The 18,655-nt window shown below is 60.8% G+C and overlaps 1 protein-coding gene across 1 annotated transcript in view; it reads left to right on the top strand.

The window, feature by feature from the left end:
• The window catches only part of MACF1 (microtubule actin crosslinking factor 1), a 136,260-nt gene that overhangs the window by 35,129 nt on the left and 82,476 nt on the right, over window positions 1–18,655 (top strand). The window contains exons 4-24 of the mRNA XM_084496861.1: window positions 293–370; window positions 1,973–2,065; window positions 8,065–8,231; window positions 8,716–8,828; window positions 8,920–9,026; window positions 9,263–9,382; window positions 9,488–9,583; window positions 9,841–9,968; window positions 10,058–10,151; window positions 10,889–11,043; window positions 11,183–11,459; window positions 11,834–11,962; window positions 12,211–12,288; window positions 12,442–12,603; window positions 13,093–13,197; window positions 13,760–13,855; window positions 14,266–14,391; window positions 16,317–16,469; window positions 16,907–17,061; window positions 17,531–17,657; window positions 18,037–18,220. Of these exons, the coding sequence (XP_084352987.1) occupies window positions 293–370; window positions 1,973–2,065; window positions 8,065–8,231; window positions 8,716–8,828; window positions 8,920–9,026; window positions 9,263–9,382; window positions 9,488–9,583; window positions 9,841–9,968; window positions 10,058–10,151; window positions 10,889–11,043; window positions 11,183–11,459; window positions 11,834–11,962; window positions 12,211–12,288; window positions 12,442–12,603; window positions 13,093–13,197; window positions 13,760–13,855; window positions 14,266–14,391; window positions 16,317–16,469; window positions 16,907–17,061; window positions 17,531–17,657; window positions 18,037–18,220 (2,743 nt within the window). The remainder of the gene's footprint in view (window positions 1–292; window positions 371–1,972; window positions 2,066–8,064; window positions 8,232–8,715; window positions 8,829–8,919; window positions 9,027–9,262; window positions 9,383–9,487; window positions 9,584–9,840; window positions 9,969–10,057; window positions 10,152–10,888; window positions 11,044–11,182; window positions 11,460–11,833; window positions 11,963–12,210; window positions 12,289–12,441; window positions 12,604–13,092; window positions 13,198–13,759; window positions 13,856–14,265; window positions 14,392–16,316; window positions 16,470–16,906; window positions 17,062–17,530; window positions 17,658–18,036; window positions 18,221–18,655) is intronic.

The following is an 18,655-nucleotide window of genomic DNA, read 5'->3' as shown; positions in this document are numbered from 1 at the left end:
TGGCGCAGGGACTTGGGGTCTTGGGGGGGCTCTTTGTTCACCCCAAGGACAGCGAGGGCTCAGGGCCTTCCCAGCTCCATGCCCCACCGGGGGCATTTTCCCTCTTGCAGCAGGACCTTGTGCAGCGATGACTTTTTTTCTCCGTGTGTTGGGTGCCCGGGGTCACAGCAGCACGCCGAGCACGGGGCTCACGGGGTCGGGTCCGCAGCGCATGCGGGGTGTGCAGTGTGGGGCCGTGCCCGCGGGGTGCTGCCTCCCAGCCCGCCCTGCAGCCTCTGCTTCTGTTTTGCAGCCACGAGAGAAGGGCCGGATGCGTTTCCACCGGCTGCAGAACGTGCAGATCGCCTTGGATTTCCTGAAGCAACGGCAGGTAAGGGCTGCACGGGAGCACGCTGGTGATTTGAGCTGCTGCAGGAGCAGAGCGGGATGGTCGGGGACTCCCTCTCCTGGCTGAGGCTTGGGAAGGCTGTGGAAGCAGCATCTGCCAGTGCTGGGTGTGCACGTCCCAGAGGTGCTGGCTGAGGACAGCTCTTAGAGGGATTTCCCCTTGCAGGTGTTGCTGACCTGTCCGTGCGCTGCAAAATAACGAGTTTCAAACTGAGAAACGGGGCTGCCCTTCTGGACAGGGTTTTGCAGCTGCCCCAGCATCACCTCTGCACCCCCTGAGCCTCACCTGCAGCTCCTCAGCAGGTCCCCGCAGCGGGGCCGTGCAGCGGGGGCATCTCCACCGGTGTCAGGGGCACGTCCGTGGGCAGCTGCCTCCTGCTCAGACCCCGGTACTGCCGGGAGCTCCCTCTGCCCAGCTCCGGGAGATTTAAGTCCCGGAGCACCCATGGGACACCGCAGAGCCTCCCGGGCAGGTCTCGCAGCGGGCGCATCCCCAGACTCGTTCCTCCTGCACGCGAAGCCCCCGCAGCCCCCGGGGCCGGCTCCCTTGTTCTGCCTGTTCTGTCAGGTTCCTCGCACCACGTTCCCCGGCGACGTGGAGGTGATGATAAATCGTACCACTCCATGCCAAAGCAGAGGTTTTTTTCTCTCTGCTGGCCCGAGGGCACTGAATAAATTTGCGCGCATGCCCTGCTCGGGGAGGGTGAGGCGCCCCCGCCCTCCTCCCCAGCCCCTCGATAGAGACATTTTGCCGGGGGCTCCGGGGAGCTTGTTTCTCCACTTGGATTAAACATTTCTTCTTTCAAGCCCGATATCCTGGTGGCTGAGGGCTTGTCGGGATGCCTCACCCTGGCCAACGCTGCCAGTGGTCGTGGCCAGGGTGGGCAACGGGGGCTCCGTGCCCTGGGGATGGACGAGGAGCCCGAGGGGGGTGGCAGCAGGACAGGGGCAGCGCTGTGGCTGGTCCCTGGGGGTGCCAGGGTTCATGCACCCAGTGCTGCAGGGATCTCTGTGCTGCCTGGGGACTGTGCCTGGATTTTAAAACCCCCCCTGGAGCAAAGCAGCCGGGGAGGAGCAGCTCCAGGGCCGTGCAGCCTGGAGCCTGCCGGGACGTGGTCCGTCGGTGGATCCTGGGGCAGGGCCGGGTTATCTGCCTTTGTTAGGGCGCATTGATTAGCAGCTTGGTTTTGAACCCAAGAGGGAGTTAATAAAGCCTGGCTGTCCTCTTTTAACCACGCTTTGTGGTCTGTAGCTATTAAATTATGCACTAGTGCTCGGGGCTCTGGGGACGAGGCGCTGCTCCACGTGAACCGAAATAAAGCGTTAAGTGCTGGTAAAGCACTTCTGGCTGCCTGACCGGGGTACGAGGGCCGTGAAAAATCCTTCCTTCTGCTGCTGGTGGAGCAGAGGCACCGGGTGGCCTCATTTTCTTGCTCCTCTGCCCCTTCGGCCAGCCTGGGGATGGAAATGGGGCTGGGGGGACTGGGCCCCTCCTGAGCACCTGGGGGTCTGGGGTGGCCTGGTCGGGGACGGTCCCAGCGGGGTGGCTGACGGGGGCGGTTTGACCATTTTGCTGCTCTTTCAGGTGAAATTGGTGAACATCCGCAATGACGACATTACAGACGGCAATCCCAAGCTCACCCTGGGGCTCATATGGACGATTATCCTCCACTTCCAGGTAGGCCGTGAGTGCTTTCTGCTGGAGGACATGGGGCCGGGGGGGGTGGTGTGCTGTGTCCCCGGGGCCCTGGTGTCTGTCTGTCTGTCTGGACATGGGTGGTGTCTGTCTGTCTGGATGCATGTGGTGTCTGTCTGTCCTTACACATGTTCCATGGCGATTCTTGCCCACCGATCGGGGTGGGAGACCCGTGTACGTGGCAGCGTCACGGAGCCCAGTGCTGGAGAACAGCAGCTCCCTCTTCTCATCACTGCCATAATTAAGGCATTAATGATGGGCCGTGTGCTGCGGCCTCCTGCTTGGCACCGAGGGGCTTGGCAGGAGCTGTTTGCTCAGCTGAAGCCTCTGGAGAAGAGCGAGCTCGGAGGGGGCTGGTGGGGGCAGGACGAGCTCGTGGCCACGCAGGGGCTCTCACCCCGCAGCCTTGGGGTGGCCACGGGGTCCTCTATCAGGATGGAGAACATCAGCTGTGTGACAGCAGCTCAGTGCAGGGCTGGGAGAAACTGCCCGACCCTGCCAGGGCCCATCTCCAGCAGCTGGCTGTTGTGGATGTTCTCACAAAATGACCTTTTGTGTCTTTAATGGCCTCAAATTCTCCCGGTGGAGCTGGATTGCCCACGTGTTGCAGGCACGTCCCGGTGTCCTGGGACTCGCTGCGTGCGGTGGTGGCTGAGGAGTGGGGCTGGGGCTGTGGGAGGAGGGTGACGGCCACAAGCTGGTGCCCAGTTACCCCCCCGTGGGCTCCTGGGGGCTGCTGGTGCCCTGCTCCCCCCCCATGGGGCTCGCTCGTGGTGTGCTGGGAGGCGGCGAGGCACGGGACTGGGACCGCTGCGTCCCAGCTCCCTGACGTGTCCTCGCTGGCATCTCCTGGATGAGACGAGTGCTGGCTTCGAGACCTCTTAAGGAAGCTTTTCATTTTCAGAGGGTGAGCGTGCAGTCCCTCGGGGAGCTGCTGCCTTGGCTGTGCTGCCAGTACCAGTCGTTACTTCCAAAAACACGGCGGCTTTTGGCGTTTTGGGGTGAGGGCACGTTGCGGAGGGACAGGGCTGGTGCGTGACAGTAGGTGGCTGTCAGCGGGTGCCTTTTCTGAGGACGGAGCCTTTCTGGTGGGCGGCAGTGTCCCTGCTGGCAGGGAGGGGCTGGGGGCAGCTGCCTGCATTGTGGCCCCCAGGAGGAGCAGGGTCGTGGTGCTGATGAGTCCCGGTCACATCTGCTGGGGGTGTGGAGCCCTCCCTTCCCCATGCACCCTGGGCAGCCGTGCCCTGTGGGGTGAGTGGGAGATGCCCAGGTCCCCCAGGTCAGCCCCTGGGTCCCCTCCTTGCCCCACCGGGAGGGGACGCTGCCCCCGGGGTGCTGGGGGAGCTGGCGGCAGCGAGCCTGCGCATCTGGGCACGTCCCCCCGCCTGCACTAGCCGGATTTTTTCTAGGGCTGCAGCTCCATTGTGAACCTCTTAATCTCCCAGATCCCGGTGCCGCAGCCAGCAGAGCGAGCAGAGCCCTTGGGGGGTGGTTTGGGGTGGGAGGGTGCCAGCGCGGAGCTGCCCCCGGGTTGTGGGGCTCTCGGGGTCTGTGGGGCCCTCCTTGTTGAGGGTGACCCCGGTGGTGGCTGACGTCAGGTTTGGTCCCCACATCTTTATCTGCTGCCTGTTTGCTGTCTCATCCCTGCTGCTGGCACGTGTTTCTCTGCTCCTTGCAGCGGAGCCCTGCCCTGGGGGGCTTCAGTGCCCCCTTGGGGCGTGGGGTACCAGAACCCGCCGCTCCCCAAAGCGCAGCCGGGTCCCCAGGGCTGCCCCTCGGTGCCCTGAGGGAGGGGAGCCTGGCCGAGGGGGTGGGCACGTGAGATTTGGGGCTCTTGGGATTTAGGAATTAGGGAGCGATCGCAGCCGGTGCCAGCATGCCCTCGGAAACGCCCCACGGGAGCTGGTGGGGTTCGGTGCCGGTGGGCTCCGCATCCCCATCCCCATCTGCGTGCACGCAGAGCTGCTCTGGCTCCTCCCTGCTTTTTTCCTATTTCTCTCCCACCCCTTCCTTTATGCTACCTTTGCCAACCTTCCCGTTTTCTTGTTGTTTCTTTTTTTTTTTTTTCCCTTCTCTCCCCACCCCTCCTAGCCTCTCCCTCCCCTTTCCCCGTTTTTTCCGTCTGGTTCCTGCTCTCTGTTTGTGTTGGCGAGGGCAGCGCTCCAATTACCTCATATTTGGAGAGAGAGAGCCGCAGCCAATCCGCTCCCCGTCTGCTTTTAGGTCAAGTGATTTCTGAACTGCAGTGAGATGCTTTGAATCGGGCTTGTTGCAGCTCCCAGGCTGTAAGATGGCTGTCTGGAGCGGCGGCGGGGCTGGCGGGCGGGCGCGGATGCGAGGGGCAGCGCGCGGCGCCGCGCGGCGTGCGGCGAGCTGAGCCCATGAAGCCCACCCCGGGATTCATCCGGGAGCAGCCGGCGGCCGCCCTCGCCGCCTTATCGCCGGCGCTTTGGGCACCGAGGAGATGGGGAATTCTCTGGGCTGCGTTAAGGAGCCGAAAGAAAAGGCAGCCGGAAAGGCTCCCCTGCCCCCCAAAAAGCGGGTCCGCTTCAAACGGAGGCGGAGGGGGAAGAAGAGAGCGGTGCCGGCGGTGGCCGCGGAGGAGGAGCAGCAGCAGCCGGCCCTGGAGGTGGCCGAGGACGACGAGGCTCTGAAGTTGGAGGCAGCCCCGTGGCAGGAGGGCGGAGAGGACCCCGCGGGGAGCCGGCACCGAGGGGCTCTGCCACCGGGGGGGGACCCCGGCCTGGGGCGCATCGTGCAGGTGAAGGAGAGGTTTCAGGGGGAAGTGCAGAAAGCTCACCTGGTGCTGGAGCCTCGGCGGCGGCTGGGCACGGAGGTGGCGGGGGATTCCCCCGAGGAGGGCACGACCGTCATCGCCCGGCTGCTGGAGAACCCCGCCGAGCAGGGCTGCGAGAAGGCGGTGAGCCGCCTGGTCCAGCTGCAGCGCAGCGGCACGGGCAGCAGCAGGGCCGTGCTCCTGCCTCTGCGGCAGGGCACCGACGGCCCCTGGAGCCGCGCGGAGGGGCTGCTGTCCCCAGCGAGCTCCGTGTCCGGAGGGGAGCTGGCAGAGAGCCGGGAGCCGGGAGCCAGCGGCACCGCGGGGACCTGGGGGAGAGGAGACAGCGGCGAGCAAAGTTCGAGCGCTGCGTGGACCTGCACCTCCGCTGCGGAGCCAGGCACCCTCTCGGAGCTGTCTACGCCGTCCCCCATGGTGGATCAGCTGGAAAACCCCAGCGTGGGGAAGGCAGCGGGGCTGCTGTCGGACCGGGCCGGGCAGGGCGAGGGGCGCGGGCTGCCAGCCTCCCGCAGCGAGTCCTCGTTCGGCGGCACGGCGCGCTGCTCCTCGGGGTACGGCAGCGACCCGGCCAAGAGCGCAGGAGCCGGTGGGACCCCGGCATCTCCTCCCGAATTCAGACACCTGCCCGCTGCCCAGGGCCGGGCTCGGATGGGGAGCTCAAGGACGGACAGAGGAATGGTCAGTGTCTGCGGTTACCATTGCCTCCTTTTCTGGGGTGTGTTGGGGGGGGGGGTGCAGCTCAGCAGCCCCCAGGTCCTTGCGGTCCCTGGGGGTGGTGATCTCTGCAGGGAGCCCTGAGCCGTGCGCCACGAGGTGCAGCCTCACGCTGGGGTTGGGTGGGGTGAAGCTGCTGCAGGGAGCGCTCAGCAGAGCCTCTCCCTCTCCGAGCATCTCCGCTGGGTCTCGTTTGCACAGAGCCTGGAGATGGTGGGCAAGGGGAGCAGGGGGCACCCCGGGGACCAGCCCATGCCATGCTCTGCTCCCATCATGGGTGGCTGGAGCCCATGGGTGCGGGCCAGCGGGTGCTTGGGCTCTTGGTGCCTTTCCTTGTTTGTGGGTGATTTGCTTGCTGGAGCTCGCTGCTCACTTGGACGTGAGGCAGGGCTGTCACCTGCCCCTACCCACACTGGCTTTGGGTGCTGAGAGGCTCCTGAGAGGCTGTCTGGGTGGGGAGGGACAGTGCCGGGGCTGGGAAACGTGAGACGTGTCCCCTGGGTTCATACTCGCTCTGTGCCCTGGCAGAGGGGCAGCAGAAGCTGGCAGGAGCGGCTGGGAGCAGGACGAGCTCTCCAGGAGGGACCCTGCTGCGGGCAGGATGAGCCCCTTCTGTGCTCAGGGACAGGCTGCTGGGTGGGAGCTGCTTCGAAGATGCTTTTAGAGAGACAGGGGAAAGGTGGCAGAGTCGCTTGGAAAGGAAAATGGATTATTTGCCTGTTCTGAGGAGGGTACCCAAGAGGAGGAGCTGGTGCTGTGCCTGGTTTGGGTCTGTTCCTGCTGTTGGAGGTTGATCTTTAGGGGGTCACGGGGCTGGGTGAATCTGTGCTTGGGTTGGGCCAGGTTTGTCCCACCCTGAGGACAAGTGAGAATTTGGGAGGGCCAGGAAGGGGCCGTGAGCCCCACAGAACCTTGGCTGTGTTCGGACTGGGGTCGCAGCCACGCTTTGGACCTCAGCTGCCAGCCACCAGCTGGGTGACGAAGGAGGCCGAGGCTGGAGAGGTTGAGGAGGAGCTGGCCCCAGGTCCCAGGTGTCACCTGTCCCTCCTCGCTGCTGCCTCCCTAAATCTTTGTCCTGACACAGACGTGATGGGAAGAAAGGAGGGTGGAGCTGGTGCCGCATCCTGCGCCTCCGTAAGCAGCTCCAGGAGGGTCTCCGGCAAGGACGCCCTCGGGGGAAGGCAGGGCAGCCGGATAACCCCGCTGCTGAGGGGTTGAAATAGGGAATTGCTTGAGCTGGAGCAGCCGGGAGCCTCCCTGGTGGGCAGCAGAGCAGGCGAGCCCATGCGGAGCACGAGGATGGTCGGGGGCGCGGAGGGCCGGCGGGGAGCGGCGGGTCCCTGCCGCGGGCACTGCGTGGGGGTCCCGGCACGTCGCCCACCTCCAGCCCCACGGTGCTGCCCCCGGGGAGCCCCGCCTGGGTCTGGAAGAGTTAACGGCGGCGCTGGAGGCGCTGACAAAGAGCGGTTCTGTGCGTGACAGCGGAGCAGGCTCGGAGGGAGGTGAGCTGCAGCATACCAATGACAGCGGGCGGGCGGGAGGAGCGCCGGGCTGCGCTCCTGCGGGACAACGCCGAGGTTTTCCCCAGCTCCTGTCTTGGGATGTGTTTGGGATGGAGAGAGAGGGGCTCGGAGGGGCTCGGAGGGACCCGGTGAGGCTGCGGATGGGGCTGGGTCCTGCTGCTCCCGGCAGAGCTGGGAGAAGGAACCCAGCGAGCGAGTGGCCGGTTACGGTTACGGTTCCACAGCACCCTGAAAGTACATGCGGCTCACCCCTCCCTTTGTCTGCCCCGCAATTAAGGCGAGGTAATTCTGCTAATTGGGGAGCTGGGGGGATGGGTGAGGAAAGAGCCGTGTCAATCAGAAATATTCCGGCACGCGGGGACACGTGCGCTGTGTCACGTGTGAGTCTGGGGTTCGCAGCCAGCGCTGGGCTTCTGGAAGGAGGCTGTGGTGGTTGGTCCCTTTAACAAAAGGGGTCCCAGTACCCCGAAAATGGGTCACGGTACCCCAAAAGTGGGTCCTGGTATCCTGACACCTGCGGTTCCAGCCATGGTGAGGCAGAGCGGGGTCACGGCAGCCTTCTCCCTTCGTCCCTTTGCCCCCAGGCTCGAGCTGGTGGCCGTGCCCCGAGCAGCTCCGCCGGCTGCAGGAGGTGGTGGCCGACCTGTGCTGCCCGCTTCTCCAGCACCCCGAGAGCTGGGTCCTGCTCCTTGGCAGCGGGCTCTGGGTGAGGAGCAGCACCGGTGAGCTTGGCGGCACCGCTGGGCAGCCAGGGTTTGGTGCCAGGCACCAAATCTGCACCTTGTCCCCTGCCAAACCTGGCAGCTGTGTCCCCCTGGTGCCAGGGGCTCCAAGCACGCAGCGCCCCGGCGCGTCCCCGTGGCTCTGGCAGTCCCTCCCCGAGTCCACCAGCTCCAGGCCCCTCTCCCATGCGTCCACCAAGAGTTTCGCCCTGGTTTTCCTGGCAGATCTCCGACATCTACATCAGCGGGGAGTCGGGGGACATGTCGGCCAAGGAGAAGCTGCTCCTGTGGACGCAGAAGGTGACCGCAGGGTACATTGGCGTGAAGTGCACCAACTTCTCCTCCTGCTGGAGCGACGGGAAGATGTTCAACGCGCTCATCCACAGATACAGGTGGGCAGAGAGGAGCAGCAGAGAGGAGGAGGGTGGGAGGTCCCTGCCCACCGCTGCGTTTGGTGGTGGTCTGGAGCGCTTGAGATGTGGGTGAGACCAACCAGGGGATCTTTTACCTCGAAATCATCTCCTCTGCCAGGGAGCTGAGGGGTGAGTGCTCAGAAGAAGCAACAAATACATCAGGTTGTGAGAAAAGCCTTCTTCAGTGAGGTTGGAGAGGGAGGCAAAAAAAGCTTTTAGACCAGAGGAGGGAGCACGGCAGGTGTTCTGCATGAGAAAGCATCCTCTGGTAGCTGGAGGCAGCGCTGCCATCCCCTGCCACTCCGCTCTGCTTCCCCGTGGGGGTGGGCTGGGGGTGCTGCAGCCCCGCACCCCTTGGGGAGCCACCAGCCAGGGCAGGGACCCGGCGTGAGCCCCGTGGGGCAGTGGTACCAGTTCGGGGTGCTCTGGCCTGGGCGTCAGGACTCTGCCGTGTGTTTTGCAGGCCAGATCTGGTGGACATGGAGCGGGTGCAGATCCAGAGTAACCGGGAGAACCTGGAGCAAGCCTTCGAGATCGCAGAGCGGCTGGGGGTGACGCGGCTGCTGGATGCTGAAGGTGGGCGGCCGGCGAGAGCGGCTGGGGTGGGGGGAGCCGAGCCCTCTGCCTGCTCCTGCCTCTCATGGCTCTTCTGCTTCCCCTTTGCCAGACGTGGACGTCGCGTCTCCAGATGAGAAGTCTGTGATAACTTACGTGTCTTCAATCTACGATGCCTTTCCCAAAGTCCCCGAGGGAGGAGAAGGGATCAGCGCTATCGTAAGTGGTGCTGCTCTGCTCCTGGCCACGAGGCTGCCCTGCCTCCTCCTTCCTCCTGTGCCCGCGTGGCCCCCCAGGAGGGAGGCCCGGGCTGCTGCTCCATGCCACGGCTGTGCTGGTGCTGCCGGGGTTCTCTCCTTGCTGCGGATGGGGATGTGCTGGTCCGGAGGGTTTGGGCTCTGCCCCAAGGGGTCCTGCCCACTGGCGGTAGTCAAGCAGGGTGCTCTCCCTCGCAGGAGGTCGATTCGAGGTGGCTGGAGTACCAGACCCGCGTGGAGTCCCTCATCTCCTGGATCAAGCAGCACACGATACTTATGTCAGATAAATCCTTCCCCCAGAACCCCGTAGAGCTAAAGGTAGGTCCTGGGCAAGGTCCCCCTGCAGAATCCCCTGTCCTCGGCGCCAAGAGCTGTGTGGTGGCATTCCTGGGGTGGTTTCTGATGCAACCTTTCTCATCCCAGGCACTTTATAACCAGTACATACACTTCAAAGAAACCGAAATCCCAGCGAGAGAGCAGGAAAAAGGCAGGATAGAGGAGCTCTACAAACTGTTAGAGGTAAGATTTGTCATAGCTACCCAGAGGCTTATAGGTGGGAGCGCTGTGCTTTTAGCAAGACTAAAGTGTGCTCACTTCAGGTTTATTTTGGATTAGAGAAGTGGAAATAACCCTCAGGGCAAATTATTCAGCAAGTAGCACTCAGCCGGAGCGGAGGCAGAGCTGTTGCCTCAGAGCCCTGCTTCCTTTGCTGGAGTCTGACTCTGGCCAGCTGAAGAAAGAGGAATAAAATGCCATTCCGTTGGTGTTTTCTGCAGGTATGGATTGAATTTGGACGCATCAAGTTGCCCCAGGGCTACCACCCCAACGACGTGGAGGAGGAGTGGGGCAAGCTGATCATAGAGATGCTGGAGCGCGAGAAGCTCCTGCGGCCAGCAGTGGAGAGGTCGGTGCTGGCCCTGCAGGGACACCCCGCCTGGAGGCACACCACGCTGTCCCAAAGCCTTTCTCATTCTCCTCCCTCTGTCGTCACAGGCTGGAGTTGCTGCTACAAATCGCGAACAAAATCCAGAATGGTGCTCTGAGCTGTGAAGAAAAACTCACCCTGGCGAAGAACACGCTGCAAGCTGTGAGTGGGGGGTGGTATTTCCCTCCTGGTGGTATTTCTCCTGCCTCTTCTGTTATGCCCGTCTCTGTTCCTCTCTTCTACATGGGGTGGGGGGTTCCTCAGGCAGCTTTCTTTGCCTGTGATGTTGAGCCCCTCGCAGCAGGACTGTAGGAGAGGTGGATACCTGGTGGTGTCCCCAAGGGCCTTGGGGACAGGCTGCTGCTGGCAGTGCAGTGAGTGAGGCTGGACCTCTGCAAAGCTGCTGGCTTGGAAGAGAACTACAGTTCTGGAAAAGCTTGTGGTATCATAAGGCTTCAAAAAAAAACACACAAAAATATGTTTTTTTCTCTAAAAGAGTGGCAGAAAAGCCTTGGTGGCAGACTGTAGCTACCGGGGTGTGGAGCAGATTTCAGAAGAGTGAGTGTTTTGTTTTGGGAAAAAGAGGAGCAGGGAGGAGCAAGGGCTGGGTGCAGCTGGCTGAACCCAAGCAAGAAACGAGGTGCCCCTTTAACAGCAGTCACTGACTGCGGGGAGCCTCCATCACGAGCAATTTTCAGTTCATCTGCAGGAGCTGTTCTGAAGGGCACGTCCTGGGTGCTGTGTGAGGTGGGAGTGGAGGTTCCTCCACTCGGGTCAAGCTTGAGGATGAAAATCTCCTTTCAGTCTTGAAGTCAGAGCTGGGTTTCCACCCCGTTCTCTCTGCCCGTGTGCCTGGGCTGGAGGGGACCCAGCCCTCAGGCTCCTCTGTCTCGCTGCAGGACGCCGCTCACCTGGAGTCCGGCCAGCCGGTGCAGTACGAGTCCGACGTGGTCATGTACCTGCAGGAGTGCGAGGGGCTCATCCGCCAGCTGCAGGTGGACGTGCAGATCCTCCGGGATGAGAACTACTACCAGCTGGAGGAGCTGGTGTTCAGGTGAGAGGAGCTGTGGCTCACGCAGCCCGCGCCTGGAGCAGCGCACGGAGGCTCCTCGGGGGACGGAGGGCGCGTACGTGCCAGGAGGCGGCGTGGCACCAGCCCCCTCTGCTCACAAGTGCCGTGTTTGCTCCTCCAGGATCATGCGGCTGCAAGACGAGCTGGTGACACTGAGGCTGGAGTGCACCAACCTGTACAGGAAAGGCCACTTCTCCACCCTGGAGCTGGCGCCCGCTTCCACGCTGAGCACCACGCAGGTGAAGGGCGAGCCCCTGACCAAAGGGCTGCACACCTCCTCTGCCTCCTGGTTCCGAAAGCCCATGACCAGGACAGAGCTCGTGGCCATCTCCTCTTCTGAAGACGAAGGCAGCCTCCGCTTCGTGTACGAGCTGCTGGCCTGGGTGGAGGAAATGCAGGTGAGAGCTGCCTCTGCCTCTCTGGGCCAGGCTGCAGATGGCCTGGTGGTGCTTTTTTTCCTGCCTTTATCTGCAAATAGTAATTGTTTCGATGGTTCAGAGTTTCTGGAGAGCACCAGTGCTTTTGTCTTGGGTTTGGCCTCTTGTGTGATCCCATTCTTCAGCAGACACTAGAAAATCCTTTAAAGCTTCATGCAAATCTGTAGTGATGCAGTCAGTCCTTTGGTCTTCCGTGGGCCTGGGACCTTCTGCCAAGACCGGTGGGGTATTTGTTGCCTCTTCAGCGACCTAGGAGGTTTCCTTGCCCTCGTGTCTGTTTGAGATAGCACTCCTGGTCTGCAGGAGCTTGACTTGGACCTCTTGGCCTGTTTCAGATGAGGCTGGAGCGGGCAGAGTGGGGCAGCGACCTGCCGAGCGTGGAAGCCCAGCTGGAGGCGCAGCGGCACATCCACGCCAGCGTGGAGGACCTGGGCTCCAGCGTCAAGGAGGCCCGTGTGTATGAGGTACGGTGCTGTGCACGGGGTGATGCTGGGCCTCACAGTGTGCTTGGAAAGGGGAGGGCATCGGGGTGTCACTTTTGTGGGTGAAAGTGGCTGGGGTGGATATTTTTTAAGGACAGAGCTGCTGGGCCGGTGTAAGAGGCTGCTGCCCTGAGCCATCCGCTCTTCCTCTTGCTCGTACAGAGCTGGGGAGAAGGATTTGGAGGTGGGGTTTTAAAGGACCAGGTAACAGGAATGCTTTCATCCTTCAGGGTAAAATGTCTCAGAATTTCCGTGCCAGCTACACAGAGACACTCGGCAAGCTGGAGACACAGTACTGCAAACTGATGGTGAGTGTGCTTCGTGTGTGCTTCGAGCGATGTCCCCTGCTGCAGGGGGTGCCCAGCCCGTCCTGGCCATGCAGGTCGAGCATCCCTGCTCTGCTGGGGCTCTCCCAGAGCTCTCTCCCAGAGCTCATGCCCGGGTCGCTTCGTTCTGCTCAGGAAACCTCGAGCTTCCGACTGCGACACCTGCAGAGCTTGCATGGGTTTGTGTCTCGGGCCACTGCTGAGCTGATTTGGCTGAACGAGAAGGAGGAAGAGGAGCTGGCGTACGACTGGAGCGACAACAATCCGAACATTGCAGCCAAGAAAAACTACTTCTCGGTGAGTGAGCAGCCCAGTGCAGCTGCTAAAAGATCTCTCCCTAGAGCCGAAGGTACAGAAAAGTGTCTGCTTTAATAGAGCATCAGTTGAAAAGGCATCAAAAGATTTCTTTTAGCACCGCTTGAAACCAAAGACATGCTTATGTAGCAAAAAAAAAAGTCTGGGCTAAAGAGGAAAATTGATTCCTCTTTAAAGCAGTATAAATAAATTGCTCTCTTTCCACAATGGTAATGTTTGGAACTGGAGAGGTCCCTGGGCAGGTTTCCAGCATCTGTGTTAGGTCTGCCCCGTGTGTTTGGTGCAGGAGGCATCCTGATGGGAAACGGCTGTGCTGCTCTGACAAGCCGTGCTGGTTTCCTATCGGGCTGAGATCTGCTGATGTTTACTGCAGTGCTCTGTTACTGCTTGTCTTATTAGCTGGCCGCGTGCTCTGAGCGCAGGCGGCTTTTGATAGCCAAGATTTGGCCTTTGCTCGTGTCCTTCACACAGGAGCTGACGATGGAGCTGGAAGAGAAGCAGGACATCTTGCGGTCCCTGCAGGACACGGCCGAGCTGCTGTCCCTGGAGAACCACCCCGCCAAGCAAACCGTAGAGGTGAGCGGGCAGGGGGAGAGCTGGGGGGGAACCAACCTGGCACGGCCTTGGGGACGCACGGAGCTGCTGCCCTGCCCCAGGGGCCCTCACAGGCTCTTGGAGCTGGTGGTGCTTTGTGGTGGCAGAGCCATGACAGAGCTGTTTTAATCTGGGGACACAGTGAGAAATGTAAAGCTGTTCCCAAACACGCCCTGCACTGATAAGCTTGTGCAGAGCCTGAGCCCCTCCAGCAGCGTGGGGCTGCAGGGAAGGGCTGCAGCTCCTGGGGGTCGCCCCGTTTCCCATTTTTGTGGTGGTGAAGCAGGGGGCTGCGGGGACACGCTGCATCCAGCGTCTGGTTTGCTGGCAGGCAGGCAGGCAGAAGGCAAACCTGCTTCTGCAGCAGCCCCGGCGTGTGCCGGTTCCTGTTCTGCCTTCTCCTGCTCTGTGTCTGCGTCCAAACAATCCTGGCTGCAGCCAGATCTTGCCCATCTATGTCCATCCACCCGCGGCAGCGCTGTCCTTCCTCTGACCCCCCTGCTGGGAAGTGCTCATCGCTCACTGCTCTTTGCGTGTTTCCCAGGCCTACAGCGCTGCTGTGCAGACTCAGTGGCAGTGGATTAAGCAGCTCTGCCTGTGTGTGGAGCAGCACGTGAAGGAGAACGCTGCCTATTTCCAGGTACGCAGGAGGGGAGCCCCAAATTCCCCTGGTTTCAGTGGGGAGCAAACCCTGCGGCACAAGCGGGCTGCGATGGAGCAGCTGCTGTGTCCCGGCGCATCAGCTCCGTGCTTTGTGTCCCGTTGTGGGAGAGGGAAGCAGGGGGTTGCAGGGCTCATCGGGGCACCTTCTTCTGAACCGTCTCTTTCTTTTAAGCTGCTCTCAGAGAATAAATATCTCATTTGGGCCAAAGGGCTCAGATTCCATGCAGTTCTGTCCATCTGTGCAGGATGCTCGCTGCTCCTGCAGTGCTGCAGAACAGCGGCAGGATGCTGCTCGCTGGGGATTTGGGGTGTTCTCCTGTAGAGCTGGGGGTTGCTGATGGCTGGGCTGAGTTGTGCAGGTTTCTGTGACGCTCTGTGGCTTTTCAGTTCTTCAGCGATGCCCGGGAGTCGGAGACGTACCTGCGCAACCTGCAGGACTCCATCAAAAGGAAGTATTCTTGCGACCACAACACGAGCCTGACGCGGCTGGAGGACCTGCTGCAGGACTCCATGGTGGGTTTTTACTGAGGCCCCCGTCGCCCTGAGTGGGCAGCTCCTGCCCTGCTCCACTGCAGTAGTGCCTCTCAGGGCCCTGAGTGCTGCTGTGCGGGGCCGTGGGGCGCAGGCTGTGCGTGACCCCCCTGCACCACCGCGTGCACTGAACGCTGCTGCTGAGAGCTGGGCCTCGGTGGCTGCACCAGGGGACAGGTCCTTGTTTAGGGACGCCTGCCACCATCCTCCTGTGCCCCTTGGTAAAGTGTTGTCTGTGCGAGGCTGTAGGTAGAGATGTGGAGAGCGAAATGTCTGAGCTAGTTCTCCCGTCGGTGCCTGCCCACAGCTGCATGGCGGTGGCCCTGTTCTGCTGGCAGAGGCATCAAGTGGCCCCCAAACCTGCTCTCGTTATGCTGCTGCTCATTAGCAGCTCGTTAGCTCCCTCGGAGCATGGTGGTAGGAGGAGAAGCTCTGCTCTTTGCGCAGCCCCAATCTGCCATGAATCCCTTGGCAGTGGGCGGTGGGTGGCAAAGCCTCGGATGGGGTTTGAAGACGTGGACAGGGAGGATTTGGGCTGTGGGTTAACCTCAGCCCTGACGGAAGGGCAGGGAGGTTAAATCTGCTTGTGAAGGCTGGTGGCTGCTTTGGCTTTACTTTTGGTGCACTGCAGTGCTGTGCACCGTGCCCGCAGGGAGGCTGCGATGCCGCTGCTGGCTCACGATGGGTGCATCAGCTGGGCCAGGGCTCGCCAGCCCCTCTCCTGCAGGCTCAGGGGTCCCGTCCTCTCTGTCACAGTCCCGGGGCCGTCCTGCTCTGTCCTGCAGGGTTTCCAGGACATGGAGCAGCCTGCAGGACTCTCCAAGCTGTGTTTGGCAGCCCCGGGATGCGGCCAGCGGGTGGGAGAGGCTGGTGCTGGAGAGCAGGGTCAGGACGGGGGCAGCTGCCCCAGCTCAGCTTTATTTCTCTTTCTTACCTAACGAGTTAAAGTTGTATTTCTTCCAATCATGCTCCCGGGGACAGGCACAGGTAGTTTATTTAATCATTTCTTCTTTTTTTTTGTTCTTGTTTTTTTTTTTACCATTAAATTATCCTCCACTGTTCTTAGCACACTAACCAACCCTGAGAGTACGAAGCATGAGGGAGAGCTTTTTTCTGGGATCCTTTTTAACCTTTGCAGCCAGATCAGGCTAGCTGCGACTAATCACACGAGCTTCCAGTGCTGTGATCCGCACACGTCTCCATCAGTGGCCGGAGGCTGTTCCGTGGGAGCTTTCCACCAGCCCCCTGGGTCGTCCCATCTCCGACCCCAGCGGGGACTCGTGGGTGTCAGTGACTCAACACAGCCCTCCAGCCGGCAAATTTCTGCCCAAATCCAGAGACCTGTGTGATCACTCCACCACTAGCCACTTCTCCTGAGATGTTTTACCCACATAACTCATCGTATCCCCATTCCAGCCGTTGATTTAAACACGCCTTCATCCTTTGCTTTAGAAAAGGGAGCATGCTTCTGTGGTGTCTCCTCCAGGCAACTCAGTGTCCCTGGCCTCGGGCTGGGGCTTGTCCTGCTCTTTGCCATTTAAACCTCCTGGGACTTTCATTTTGGTGTATGCTGTGTTCTATTTTTATTTTTTTTTCCCCCTTTTGAAAGACAGTGTCTTCTTGTCCTAGCAGCAAAAGAGCCAGAGGCGTGCATGCAGCTTGGCAGGGCAGTGGGAGGAGTAGTGGAGAGGTCCCAGCCCAAGCTGAACTCGTCTCCCTTCCACCTTTCCTCCCACCCCATCTCTCCTGACCCCTTCTTCCCACCCCGGTCAGGGCAGCCGGCTCCCCCCGACGTGGTTGTTCAGCCTCTTGAAGGCCAGCATTGGGGCAGGGGGTGCCGAGGTGCTTGAGAGAAACCTCTCCTCCTCGTCCTCAAGCAACCCGTGCTTGGTCCTTCTTCCTGCCAGGACGAGAAGGAGCAGCTCATCCAGTCGAAGAGCTCTGTTGCCAGCCTGGTGGGCCGCTCCAAAACCATCGTGCAGCTCAGGCCCAGGAACCCGGAGCACCTCGTGAAGAGCACGATCCCCATCAAGGCTGTGTGTGACTATCGGCAGATCGAGGTGAGGCTCCGAGCGGGATGCGAGAACGAGGCAGGGGAGCGCTGCCTGGGATGGGTTAGGACCAGTTTAGTTTGTCAATGGGAAAGTGGGAAGAGGGGAGGAGGGAAATGGCTGGCTGGTTCTCCTGGAGGAGACTTCCACATCTCAGATTTAGTCTGGGCAGGAGATGAAGTCCTTCTCCTCGAGGAGGGTGAGCTTCACCCACCTCAGCCAAACAGCACGTGGGTGGCAGCCAGCTTTGGTGGGCTTCCTAGCGCCTTCCTCCCCAGACAGTGCATGCTGTGCTGCTGGGCAGTGCAACCTGCTTTCTCTTGATGAAATGGAGCCGTGTTTGTGGGGGCTGGCTGTCCTCTGCGGGACGGGGCTGGCAGCAAGGGGGGGAGGCACGAGTGGCCCCGCTGCCGGCTCTGACGGGCCGGGTGTTGGTGCCGCCGCAGATCACCATCTGCAGGAACGACGAGTGCGTGCTGGAAGACAACTCCCAGAGAACCAAGTGGAAGGTGATCAGCCCCACGGGGAACGAGGCCATGGTGCCCTCGGTGTGCTTCTTGATCCCCCCTCCCAACAAAGAGGCCATTGAGGTGGCCAACAGGTAACTGGCTGGTCTCCGCTACCCAGGGTTGCAGGGATCCTTTGCGCGGTGGTTATTTACTTCTCAGAGGTGTGCTGTGCTGGGGGCAGGGGAGAACATCCCTGCCTGGCGTTTGGTCAGCATGAATTGCAAGAGGCAGGGTGATGGCATGGGAGGAGCAGCTCCTTGTGGGAAGCAGCCGGGGTGGAGGAGCAGGGGTGAGCTCCAAGGAATCCCTCGTGGATGTAGGGCTGCAAACCCTGTCACAGCAACAGCTCTGGTAGCTTGTAAGAGAGCAAATACCAGTTTGGGAGGAGGGATTCCTGGAGAGACCTCCTGCACTGAGCTGCAGGAGAGCAGGAGTGTTGCTGTAGGCTGGGATTGCTGGCTTGGGGGGCTGCTGCTCGGCAGTGGTGGCCAGCATGAGCGGGGTCAGGGCTGCTGTGCTGGGGAGCTCTGGGGCTGACAGATCTGCTCCTTCCCTTCGTAGGGTTGAGCAGTTGTACCAGAAAGTGATGGCTCTGTGGCACCAGCTCCACATGAACACAAAGAGCCTCATCTCCTGGAACTACCTGCGGAAGGACATCGCCTTGGTGCAAAGCTTCAGCATGGAAAAGGTACGGTGGAAACTTCTGTGTGCCTGGCTCCTGAGCTGCACTGCTGCACTGCCGGCGTTAAAGGGAAGAGCAGAGACCACAAGGACCGGGAGGCCAAGGGTCTTTGACCGGATTTCAGTGCAAAATGATTACATTTCTTCCCAGTTAAAAAAAAAAAAAAAGCATCAGCAGTTTGCACTGAACTGAAATAAGAGATTGTGGAGTTAGCATTTCACTGGGGAGTGAGCAAGGCTGGAGGGAGACGTGAGGCTGATACGGAGGAGCTCAGCTTTTCTCCTCGGGAGAGGAAATACTTGGCAAGTGGAGGTGCTGCGGCTGGGAGGCTGGCTTCAGGTGACCTGCAGGAGGCTGGAAATGGACGTTGCTTTTCCACTTGCAGCTCAGATCCCTGGCTCAAGGGGAGTGCCAGCAAGCCATGAGGAGCCTCCAGGCGCACTATGAGGACTTCCTGCAGGACAGCCGGGACTCGGAGCTCTTCTCGGTGTCAGACCGGCTGCGCTTGGAGGAAGAAGTGGAGGCATCCAAGGAACACATCCGACAGCTGCTGGAGTCCATGGAGAATGGTAAGCTTCACAGGGCTGATGGATTAACCAGGAGCTGTGGGGACTAATAAACAAAGGATTTATGGGACGGCTTCATTTTCTCATTTTTTTTCTGAGCTGGCTGGATGATGCTGTGTGCAGCTGCTCTACTTATTCCTCCATCCATTCAAATGTTCAGCCTTTGTCCAGCGATGTTCCTGCAGAGCAGGCTTGGGCTTTGCATATTCAGGTTAACTGCCAAGTCCTCTTATTCTAACGTTGTTGGAGACGAGTCTAGTCAGTAGTCAGGACACATTCTGAGCACAGAGTCCTCGCCGTGTTCAGTCATTTAACAAAATGTTTGTGGCAGCCACAGCCCCACTGTTCAGAGCTGGGGGCACAGCAGGACCAAGTCCCACTGGGACTGGGGGGTCTTGGCTTGGCCACGTGAGGTGTCCTGTGGCTGGACTCGTTCTT

The sequence above is a fragment of the Aythya ferina genome (assembly GCF_964211825.1).
Source record: "Aythya ferina genome assembly, chromosome: 24".
In the NCBI taxonomy this organism is placed as follows: domain Eukaryota; kingdom Metazoa; phylum Chordata; class Aves; order Anseriformes; family Anatidae; genus Aythya; species Aythya ferina.
The sequence above is the reverse complement of the archived record's forward strand: the minus strand, read 5'-3'. Positions and strand labels throughout refer to the sequence as shown.